The sequence below is a fragment of the Mirounga leonina genome, unplaced genomic scaffold, assembly GCF_011800145.1.
Source record: "Mirounga leonina isolate KUSES-001 unplaced genomic scaffold, KU_Mleo_1.0 Mir_173, whole genome shotgun sequence".
Taxonomy (NCBI): domain Eukaryota; kingdom Metazoa; phylum Chordata; class Mammalia; order Carnivora; family Phocidae; genus Mirounga; species Mirounga leonina.
This window is the reverse complement of record NW_023270447.1, coordinates 53,676,240-53,688,719: the sequence shown is the minus strand read 5'-3', so window position 1 is coordinate 53,688,719 and position 12,480 is coordinate 53,676,240. Positions and strand designations below refer to the sequence as shown.

General features: G+C 35.2%; 1 protein-coding gene across 4 annotated transcripts in view; it reads right to left on the bottom strand.

The window, feature by feature from the left end:
• EPS15 (epidermal growth factor receptor pathway substrate 15) overlaps positions 1-12,480 on the bottom strand; it is a 145,082-nt gene that overhangs the window by 86,502 nt on the left and 46,100 nt on the right. For 3 of the 4 annotated variants that reach the window (XM_035018587.1, XM_035018585.1, XM_035018588.1), the window contains exons 6-8: positions 10,975-11,040; positions 9,501-9,626; positions 7,236-7,295 (exon numbers count right to left, since the gene is read on the bottom strand). In XM_035018587.1, the coding sequence (XP_034874478.1) occupies positions 7,236-7,295; positions 9,501-9,626; positions 10,975-11,040 (252 nt within the window). The remainder of the gene's footprint in view (positions 1-7,235; positions 7,296-9,500; positions 9,627-10,974; positions 11,041-12,480) is intronic. The other variant, XM_035018586.1, reaches the window with a different exon arrangement.

Here is a 12,480-nt window from a genome sequence, read left to right as displayed (position 1 = left end):
GAGCCCCGCATCGGGCTCCCTGATCCGCGGGAAGCCTGCTTCTCCCTCTCCTACCCCCTGCTTGTGTTCCCTCTCTCGCTGTGTCTCTCTCTGTCAAATAAATCAACAAAATCTTTTATTAAAAATAAAGTAACATTTTTCCCCAAAAAAAGTTTGCTTACAATTCTAAGTTTTATGGGGCTTTCAAATCAGTATTTATTGAGCATCTAATACAACAACACTGATCCCTGATTTGTGTGATTACAAATATTTTATGTATGAAGAAACTGAAGCTCAGAGATGCTAAGTAACTTGCCTGATACCTTTTAAGATAGTATAGGGTTCAAACAAAGATCCGGCTACAAAGCTCTTGTTTTTCTCAGATTTGATAGCTTCATTAGGAGCACACATATAATTTTACAATACCATGTTCTCCTCCACGAAGGATAAAACTAAACTTACACCCAATGGGACCCAAATTGTAGGAGGTATCAGAATTACCGGGACAACTTTATAAAGCACAAATTTCTGGGCTCCACTCCCAGAATTCTAGAATCATTAGGTCTGGGTTGGGCCTGGTATTTTAAATTTCTAAGAAGTCTCCAAGGATGCTGATGCTCTTTGTCCTGGGACCATATTTAACCATTTGGCCCAAACCAAGAATTCTCTTCTTCCCATTCACTAGTCAACTTGAAGAATTCAATTTAGTTTTAGAAACACACAAACTTTATTATCTTCAAAAGCTTGAAACTCCAGAGTGAAAACAATCTGGCTAGCACATACTTTCAACCAAATTCGTGATATAGGCAATATTATTAAATTGGCACTGAGCTAAAAGAAGTGACTAACATGCACATTAAAGGTCAGCATTCCTCTTGATGCAGATGGCAGTCACTTCCTGGAAAAGGAGACACTAGAAGCAAAAAAGCTATGTCAGCTATCTGCTGCCAATAGGCAACACAGTTTTTGAAAGTTAAAAAAAAAAAAAGTATCATTAATTTCATGTTGTGTTGAAAATAGTTTCCCTGACAAAACTGAAGCCAAAAAATTTTCTACCAAATAAAACAAAAAAGTGAACAGTATACTGCTGGGTTGTGATTTTTTTTTTTTATTATATTGTACTTCATCCTAATCAAAGCCTGCCATTGAAACAAAATGGCAACTAAATCAAATGATGCACCATGTTCATCGAAAGAAAAAAAGAAAAAAAATCTGGCAAAATTAAGCCTAAGCTTTCTCAGTGATAGCAGGGAAAGGGGATTTAGTTTTACTGTTGCAGTCAATTACCAGTAGCTTCTCACTTTGTTTTCTTTTTATTCTCTGTCCTTTTAGGGAGCATTTCTCAAATTTTAGTGGCCATCAGAATCTCTGCGAGGGCTTCTCTGACCCTACCCCAGACATTCTGATTTAGTTGGGCTGGGCTAAGGCCTAAGACTCTGCATTTCTAATAAATTCTCTGGTAATGCTGATGTTGCTGATGGGAGACCATACTTTGAGAACCACTATTTTAGGAGTTTCCTTTAGAGTTTTATTTGCTCATTCATCTACTCAATCACTTGAACTGCCAGTTTTAATTTCTTAAAATAGCATTCTGGGATGAAAATAATGGGCATTTCTTATGTATGCCAAGTAATACAAGTTTTCTTCATCAATTTAATTCAACAAAATATTTACTGAGAAATCTCTAGCCACCAGGCACTGTGCTAGGCACTAGAAACAGAAAACTAAAAAGATATTTTATGTTTACTACCTGATAGAACCAGCAAATACGTAACAAGTTAATTTCAGTACAATGTGAACATGTAATACAAATACAGTTAATAAATCTTAAAGTGCCAAAAGCTCTTCACATGAGGACTCAACAAATGCTACTAAAATTTAGACTTAATGGGAAAAAAAATTTAGACTTAACAGAAAAACTTAAGGCCTAGTAAGAATGTAAAAACCAGTACAAAGATATGAAGACAGAATACAAAGTAAAAAGGGCAAGAGTCTGCCTCTCCAGAGAATAGAATAGGAAAAGAGGAAAATAATAACTTTATAGTGAAGAAATCTGGCAAACACTATCTTTACCAAGTGACGAAGATTAACATCACCAGTAATGGCATGTGGACACTATGCATCCCGATAAGTGTGATGAGAAAGGCATTTCACACCTGTGGTATTCTTTCCAAAAACCCATACCTCTAATCTATCCATGAGAAAAACATCAGACAAACCTAGATTGGCAGACCTTCTATAGGATACCTAGCTAGTGCTCCTTGATAACGCCAAAGTCATAGAAGCAAAACAGAAAAACTACCATATACTAAAGGAGACACCAGGGAAATATAAATCAAAACCACTATGAGATAATACCTTACACATGTCAGACTAGCCAGAATCAGAAAGACAAGAAATAACAAGTGTCAGCAAGGATGTGGAGAAAAAGGAATCCTGCTGTACTGTTGGTGGGAATGTAAACTGCTGCAGCCACTGTGGAAAAAAGTATGGAGGTTCCTCAAAAAATTAAAAATAGAAATATTATATGACCCAGTAATTCCACTACTGGGTATTTACCCAAAGGAAACAAAAACTCTAATTCAAAAAGATGTATGCACCTCCATGTTTATTGCAGCATTATTTGCAATAGCAAAGCACCCCAAGTGTCCACTGATAGATGAATGGATAAAGAGATGTGGTACACACACACGGGAATATTACTCAGCCATAAAAAAAAGAATGAGATCTTGCCATTTGCAATAATATGGATAGTCCTGGGTGGCTCAGTTGGTTAAGCGACTGTCTTCGGCTCAGGTCATGACCCTGGAGTCCCAGGATCGAGTCCAGCAGCAGGCTCTCTGCTCAGTGAGAAGCCTGCTTCTCTCTCTGACCCCACCCTCTCTTGTGCACTCTCGCTCTCAAATAAATAAATAAAATCTTTAAAAAAATAAAATAATATGGATAGCCCCAGAGAATACAATGCTAAGTGAAATAAGTCAGACAAAGACAAATACCATGATTTCACTCACATGTGGAATCTAAGAAATATATGAACAAACAAACAAAGAGAAAACAAACAAGAAAATAGACTCTTAAATACAGAGAACAAACCGGTAGTTGCGGGGGGGTGGGGCGGGGAGGGTGAAATAGATAAAAGAGATTAAAAAGTACAAACTTCCAGTTATAAATAAGTCACAGAGATGAAAAGCAGAGCATAGGGAATATAATCAATAAGATTGTAATAACATTGGTAACAGACAGTAACTATACTTATTATGGTTATTGTGGTTACTGAGCAATGTATAGAATTGTTGAATCATTATGTTGTACACCTGAAACTAATACAACACTGTGTGTTAATTATATTATTTCAATTAAAAAAAGGTTACAAATTCTGAAAAGTAAAAAAAAAAATACTATGCACTATGTTGCCCCATTCATGAAATAAAAAGAAGGAAAAAGATTTATCAGGCAAAGTCTACCAAAACAATGCTAGTGAGACTACTGATATTGACAAAACCACAAGGAAAATCCTAGAACCAAAAGGACTAAATTAACCAAGTAAAATCTAGAATTTTAGTTACCAAAAAATGTTCTAAAATCTTCTGGGGTTAGGAGGTGAAGAAGAAAGAAGTGAAAATAATCTAAAGGACTTGTTATACTGGAGTGAAGATTAACTTACTTTCAGCTACTGGAGAAAGTATGATTAAGTACAGGGATAGGTGTTATTAATCATTAATGGCATAGACATTATAACAGAATTTCCACTTTAATAAGAAGGGAAAATTCAATGAATCCCTACTTGATAACCAGGAACAATAGGAACAGGAAAAAAAGAGAAAATAATAATGTTAAATAAATAAGGTAGGGGGAATAAAATCAATATCTGCATCATTATCTTAAAAGACAAAAACTGTCGGGCGCCTGGGTGGCTCAGTTGGTTAAGCGACTGCCTTCGGCTCAGGTCATGATCCTGGAGTCCCGGGATCGAGTCCCACATCAGGCTCCCTGCTCAGCGGGGAGTCTGCTTCTCCCTCTGACCCTCCCCCCCTCATGCTCTCTCTCTCATTCTCTCTCTCTCTCAAATAAATAAATAAAATCTTAAAAAAAAAAAAAAGACAAAACTGTCAAATTAGGTAAAAAACTGAAACACAGCAACAATGTGAATACACAGTAAAATGTATTCAAGAGATACATTTTAAATATAAGAAATATCAGGTAATCCAGATAAAAAGAGAACAGAGGCAGTAGAAATATCACATGAAGAGTGGCTGGGTGGCTCAGCTGGTTAAACATCCGACTCTTGATTTTGGCCTAGGTCATGATCTCAGGGTGGTGGGATCGAGCCCTGAGCCCCCAGTCGGGTTCCATGCTCAGCAGGGAGTCTGCTTGAGATTCTCTTTCTCCTTTCCCTCCCTTCCCGCCCCTCCCCCACAACTCGTGCACACTTTCTCTTTCTCAAATAAATAAATCTTAAAAAAAAAAATATCACATGAGCTGGAATCCAAAATTAAAGGCATGATAAAGTTGGTAAGCATTTCTGAGGAATGCACATAGAAAGAAATCAAATGTGCAAAATGTTAAAATTAGTAAATCTAGAAGGCACATGGATGTTCACTATTTTTTTTTTAAGTAGTAACTTCCTATAAATGCGTCATTCATTCTTAAATTATTCTTTCAATAAAGGCTTACTTTTATTTTAAAAAAGAGTAGGTTACCTAGTAAAAGGCTTCAGGGCATATAAGATAAACTGTGTTTAATCACTTACCTTAGCACATAGTACCATTAATCAAATGAGGATAATACTATTCTCCATCTATCTTAACTATGCTTATACAAACACTTCTTTGAAATTTTTAATTGTTGTCTTCATAAGAAAAAAAATCCCTCTACACATCTTACCAATGCAAAGATTTTTTGCCAATATTCTTAACACAAAAGCTATTTATAAAAAGTTAATACATAGAGTTTGACAGTCTTTCAAAGTACATCAGCCAAATCTCAATATACCACTTTCCTTCCCAAAAACACCAAACATTGGGGGCGCCTGGGTGGCTCAGTTGGTTAAGCGACTGCCTTCGGCTCAGGTCATGATCCTGGAGTCCCGGGATCGAGTCCCACATCGGGCTCCCTGCTCAGCGGGGAGTCTGCTTCTCCCTCTGACCCTCCTCCCTCTCATGCTCTCTGTCTCTCATTCTCTCTCTCGCAAATAAATAAAATCTTAAAAAAAAAAAAAAAAAGAAGAAAAAATCTTTAAAAAAAAACACCAAACATTGAATCAACCTTTAATATATAGCTGGGAAAACTTTTGTCACCACTTGAGTGGGTATCCCCTGCCACTTCCCAATTATCACCCAAGTTAAAATAAAAATACTAGGGACTAAAGACCATCAACTCAAGTCACACTTTAAGTTTCCATTTCTCAATTTTTTTTCAAATGTAATAATACTTATTCTTCCTATTTTAGTTGACTCTTGGGAGATAAACAGAATTTATGAAAGAGCAAAAAAGGAAAAATAAGGCAAACGAGAAACAAAAACATAATCAATAAAATTGATGAGTTTTTAGAGGTGTAGTATCTTCCGAGCAGAAATGCTGACACATCCAGGGAACATATGTAAAAACAGGTCATGAACTTGGTAAAGAAGAAAACCTCAAGAAATTTTTTTTTTTAATATTTTATTTATTTATTTGACACAGAGAGAGAGCACAAGCAGGGGAAGTGGCAGGCAGAGGGAGTAGCAGGCTTCCCGCTGAGCAGGGAGCCCAATGCGGGGTCCGATCATGACCTGAGCCGAAGGCAGCCGCTTAACCGACTCAGCCACCCAGGCGCCCAAGAAATTTTTTTTTTTTAGATTTTTTTAAAGATTTTATTTATTTATTTGACAGAGAGCTAGAGAGAGAGAACAAGTAGGCAGAGAGGCAGGCAGAGGGAGAGGGAGAAACAGGCTCCCTGCTGAGCAGGGAGCCTGATGCGGGGCTTGATCCCAGGACCCTGGGATCACGACCTGAGCCGAAGGCAGCCGCTTAACCAACTGAGCCACCCAGGTGCCCCCCAAGAAATTTTTTAAATAGAGATTTTAAAGACCACATTCTCGAGGTGTAATCTAATCAAGCTAAAAGTATATACATATGTAACTAAAAACCAACCAAATTTAACTACTTTGAAATTAGGAAATATATTCCTAAACAGATAGTAAAAAAAACCCCTAAAAATTATCTAAAAAGTAGCAAAAAGGAGAATACTTTATATCAGTATCTATGGAATCCAGCTAAGCCTGTACTCAAGAGAAAATATATACCTTAAATGTTTTCAATATTAAAGATGATAAAAAATAAAGGGACTTAGTACTCATTTTCCGAAATTTTTTTTTTTAAAGGCAAACCAAAAGAAACTAGGAAGGAAGAACTAAAGTAAAAGCAGAGAAGAATAAAAAAGTCAAAACATAATAGAAAGAATGATTACATCCAAAAGATGGCTCTTTTAAAAGATTTAAAACTAGACAAAATTCAATTAAACAAAAGATCTCTCGAGAGGGGGCAAAAATACACAAGATTTGGAATGAGAAAGTAGCACAACCACAACCCCAGAAGAGATTAAAAGAATAATGCCAATCTGTCATGAGTTCAAAAAGTCAAAGAAATAGGTAATTTCTTAGCAAAATAAAGACAGAAAATCTGAACAGACGGATTTCCAAGTAAGAGATTAAAAGGGGGATTAGAGATTTACTATTCATGAGCTCACAGCAGAGTTGTATCTAGCCTTTAAGGAAGAGATGACCACAACTCTATTTGGAATTAACTTCCAATTTCCAGAGATGACATGTCTTCAGATAAGATGTCAAAACTTTCTCTGACTCTATAAATGAAGTGCAACTACAGTGTTATCCATGTTTTCTTTTAATAAAACAAATGTGAAAATCTGGGGGCATATATGAAGTAAAATTATTCCATAGCAGAAGGAGGTACTGAGATGTGGTGCCTGGTTAAGATGGAAAACAAAGGCTCAATACCACTCAGCATCTTTACAGTATATTATCCAAAGCAGATAATCCTATGTACCTTAAAGTCAAATAAAATGAAGATGGTAAGAACATACATTTTCTATTATCCATTTGTTTAAAAATATTTATTGACTACCTGTACACTTTAGATAAAAATCCACGTACCAACAATCTTAAGGAAATATAGTTTTCCTCTGAGGATAAACAGGGAAATTCTCACTTGAAAAACCATTAAGATGTTTAAGATTTTAAGAGCATTAGGTTACTTACAACTGCAAACTCATCTCTGTCAAGCATTCCATCATGATCAATGTCACTCAACTCCCAAACCTTAAAAAGAAAAGAACTGACAAAAATTAATGTTCTTTCATTTCATGTGCTACCTGTAAACACCAAATACATAAATGGGGGGGTGGGGGGGAAGAGGGACGCACACAAAAGTTTCATCTAAACATTAAGTATCTATTTCTCAGAGAAATTTCATTTATGCTGAACATTTTATTATATCACTATTATATTCTGTATTAACATTATTATAAAAAGTAATAGTTCTTAATACAAGTATTTTTTAAATAAAAATTCCTTACAAAATTTTAAAGGAAATATTTTGTTTCTCTCAAGAAAACAATTATGTACACAGCACTTTAAACAGCTACAATGCTTTTTCAGAAACATCACCTCAGTTAATTCATGCAACAACTCCATGTGGTACTATCAACCTGCTTTTAGACATGAGGTGACAGGACTTAGTTAGGATCATGCGACCATTATTAAGTTAAAGAATCAGTATTCAACATGAAGATTTCCAACTAAGTCCATTATTATTTTCCATACAGAATCTCTGATAAACTAAAAGATAAATCCAGTGAATACTGTATTATTAATTATGAACCAACTAATGTCCAGGGCTTACAAGAGAAAAATAAATCTAAAAGAACCTAGTAGATTTGGTTTAAATATAGAGTAGATTCCATACCTTTAGACCAGCTATAAAACTATGTTAAATTCTTGAAAAGAAGATATTGAAGTCATTCAACAACAAAATTTTACTTGGGGCAGGAAGAGAAAGTATATTGGTAAGAGATGAGAATGGAGATAAGCAAGTGTCTGGTCATTAAGTGCCTTGAAGGAATGTGGACTTTATCCTAATGCAACAGGAAGCTACTAAGAGGATTAGTTTTTAAGTCAAAAAATAACAGGATTATATTTATAGCTTAGAAATCTCATACTGGGCGCCTGGGTGGCTCAGATGGTTAAGCGTCTGCCTTCGGCTCAGGTCATGATCCCAGGGTCCTGGGATCGAGTCCCGCATCGGGCTCCCTGCTCCTTGGGAGCCTGCTTCTCCCTCTGCCTCTCTCTCTCTCTCTCTGTCTCTCATGAATAAATAAATAAAAAAATCTTAAAAAAAAAAGAAATCTCATACTGACCACATAGTAGAGAAAATGGCTTTTAAATTAGTATTTATCGAGTACTACTGATCCAGTAGGACTTCTGGTGGTGTGGTGGTAAGTCATTATCACCATCAGCATCACAGCAGCTAGCATCAAAGAATACATACGAAGCACTGGGCTAAATACACACATTATCACATTTAATCCTTACAACCCTATAAACTGGGAATCATGCTCATTTTAAAGATTAAAAAACTAACACGGTTTTCTGATGATTCACCCAAGGTCACACATCTAAGAAATGGTGCAGACAGGATTTGACCCTATGTATTATGACTAAGCAAGGGATTAAAGAAATGGCTGGAGGTTTAATGAGAATAGATGAGGTTTGTATTAAGAGGCCTAGAGAGAAATCACTATGGAAACAGCCCACAAGTAGGGAAAGCCCAGCTAAAGTTGGTGATCATGAAATTATGATGGTATCAATCTTATTAGACTCTCAGTAGTCCATATGCAACCACAGAGAAGACACGTAACTAGCTTAACACAAAGCTGGATTTTCACCAGCTCAGGGGAAAGTTAGAAAACATGGCAAAGGGAGCTAAAGATACCAACATGAAACTGTGGACCGAGTTGGGTGAGGAAAAAAAATAAATTTGAAAAATGGAGAAAGTGAAGGACTCTGAGTCTTGTGAAGTCAAAGAATTGGTCTTCCAAGTAGTTATGAAAGAGATCTAGAAAGGTGTGAAGTTCTATTTAGAGAGTAGAACTAGTTATTTCAGAGATGAAACAATTCCTTATGGCAAGGCCCCATGATACAGCTATTAAGTAGGAAGCAGATACAAAATAAAGACGGTCTCCAGAAATTAAATCAAGGAACTGGGAAGTCAGAGCATACAGCACAAAGAAAAAAGGATCTACTCAAAGGGCTTACATATATAACTAATTTCAAGCACTCATATCTTAGAGGGAATATCAAATAAAATTGGCAATTTTACATATTAAATCAGAACACAAAAAATTCTATAATAATATAATTTCAAAATAAGATCTAAGTATTTTTTTTTAACAATGAGCTATAAATGCTCCTGGTAGATACAAAAGTAAGATACATAAAAATTACATTTAGAATTTAATATCTTACTCTTCCAAGGATATCCACAGGTAACTTAGAGTTGAGCAACACTGGTTTCACTTTATCACCAGAGAGAAATCCATTTACTGGGCTTAAACTATCAAAAATTGCATCATATTTGGCCTTATCTTCAGACTATAATGTAAAAAAGATCACAAGTTAATACTGGTGATAAGCATTTAACTGCAGTTATAAAAATCAAATCCTCAAAGAACAGGCAACATATTCTTAAAAATTATTTAAAAATACTTTTTGCTTTCATCAAAAAATATTATTATAAATAACAATTTAAAAGTTACTCAAGAGTCCAGTATCCCTTCCATTCCTTTTGTAGCTGGAACACTATGTTTGCTTTTCTGTTAGCTTAATCAAAATATTTTAGTGATAGGAAGGGCTTTGAGAGGAGCATCTAGTCCAACCCTCACTTAAATCCATAGCAAGGAAATAACTTTTGAGAGAACACACAGCTAGTTAGTGACATTCTATGACTTTCTCAACATGGTATTAGTCACACTTCAAACTCAGATTTTAAAAAGAAAATAACCACTATAGGAATAAACATCAAGTTTCCCCCATTTTTCCCAAAGCAAGATTTCCTTTTCTTATTGATAACAGGCATTCCCTAGAATCCTGGGAAGTTATCTGTATAACATAAAAAACTACTGTTTGTGGAGCACCTGGGTAGCTCCATCGGTTGAGAGGCAGACTCTTGATTTCTGCTCAGGTCATCATCTCAGGGTTCTGAGATCGAGCCCCATGTTGAGCCCCAAGTTAGACTTCGCACTCACAGTGGAGTCTGCTTGAGATGCTCTCATTCTGCCCCTCCCCCCTCTTGCATGTGTGCTCTCTCTCTAAAATAAATAAATAAATCTTTAAGGAAAAAAAAAAAAAAAAACCTATCATTTGTGATTTGCCCAAAGCCAGGTCCCTATACTTTTTAGAATTAGTTAAAAATACACAAGCATAGACCTACAAACCAAATGACTTTCTGACAAAACTATTCATATTTATTAAAGGTCATCTGATCTGCTATATTCTAGTATTATTTAAAAATTACAATTTAAAAAATCTGGTAAGATAGCTATAACTAGTGTGATGTCTCCAAATAGATAAAATGATCCACTTCAGAAAAAGATTTAATACAAAATTGTTAGTTTTAGAGCCATAAGGAGAATTATCTGGTTAACCATAATTTTTGAACAGGAAATAATACCAGTGGGGTAAACTACTTATTCATAAAATAGTATTATGATATCACCATTTTTAGTTTATACTGTAACAGAAATGAGATTAAGCCATATTGTCACAAAATGATTGACAGAACAGTAACATCTCTCAAAAGATTTCTAGTACTAGTATTTCTCCTACAGTAAAAATGAAAATCTCATGCAGATTACAATAGATTTTGGAAATAGGGGAAGAGGATTATGTGGGTAGGAAGCAAAGCAGTGGTAAGGAAAAAGCAGTTACAAAGTTTACTTACTTTTACAGCCCATGGGAGCTCAGCTACAGAAGTTCCACTGATTAGCAAAGGACTACTGGTATCATGCTAGAAAGGAAAACAGAGCACATGAAGAGCTGAAAACCTCACATCAATAAACAACAAAGAAAAAGTGGTCCTTGGATTTAAATACATTCATACAAAATTTGGAACTCAAAGCACACAGGACACTATTTTAACATTGACTCTATTAGACTTTCATCTAAATACAAATGAAACAAAAACAAAGTTATCTGAGTTAGCTGCATAAATAATATTAGAGCACTAACTGAAACATTTAAGTGTTATAGAAGAAATCTTATTACAACTGATATCAAGATAAAGATATCTCAATGTAACAAAAATATTTGTGGCCCTGTTAACTGATGATTTTTTCCCAACACTATTTAAGGAAAGCAAACTGGGACAAGAACCCAACTTAAGATTTCTTAAGTTACAAGTACATGAACCTATTAACAGCATGCCCAAGTTGTTATATTTATCTGCTTGTAGAGACAGATGGATATATTGAAACATTTTTTAATAATATAGTTAGGCAACAAATCCCTAAATTAACCCTCTGATTCCATGCCTAAACCTACAAATGCAGAAATTCTCAAAACTGAAGTTGAATTCATAATATTCAGACCAAATACTTTTAAAATACTGAATTTAAAAACAACTAGGAGTCATAGCGCCTGGGTGGCTCAGTCTGTTAAGTGTCTGCCTTCGGCTTAGGTCATGATCTCAGGGTCCTGGGATCGAGCCCTGTGTCAGGCTTCCTGCTCAGAATATGCTTCTCCCTCTCCCTCTAACCCTAACCGCCCCCCACTCATGCTCTCTCTAATAAATAAATAAAATCTAAAACAAACAAACCAAAAAAAAGTAAGAGCCATGAAACTTCTGAAAAGGGGGATAGGGTAGGGAGGAATAGCCCTATCAGATGTAAAAACAAATTACCAAATATGACAATTAAAACAATATGAGATGAGCATATGGATAAACAGACCAAAAAGAACAGAAAAATCCAAAAAGAAACCAAAATACATGACTGAGGTGGCATTTCAAATCAGTAAGGAAAAAACTGGTTATTTAATAAACTGTATTAGGTCTAAAGTAGCCATCTTGAAAAAAACATAAATTTGAATCCATACTCATACTTGATATCAAGACTAACATAAACGTGAAAAAAGAAACCATAAAAAAATTAAATCCTTTTAACTCATTTACATAAAGAACAATGACCTCCTTATGGGAAAAAAACATCAAAATGTCAAAAGACAAATGACAAACTGGAGAAAAAAAAATATGTGTGTTGTGTGTGTATGAGTGTAGCCTCTAGAATTCAATTTAAAAAAAAGACCAATAATCTAAAAAAAATGGGCAAAAGCTTTAAACAGACATTTCACATAAAGGTAATGTAAATGGCCCATAAGCATGAGAAAAACTATTCAAACTCACTCTATAAAACCAAATGGGCAAATTAAAACTACACTTAACATTCCATTT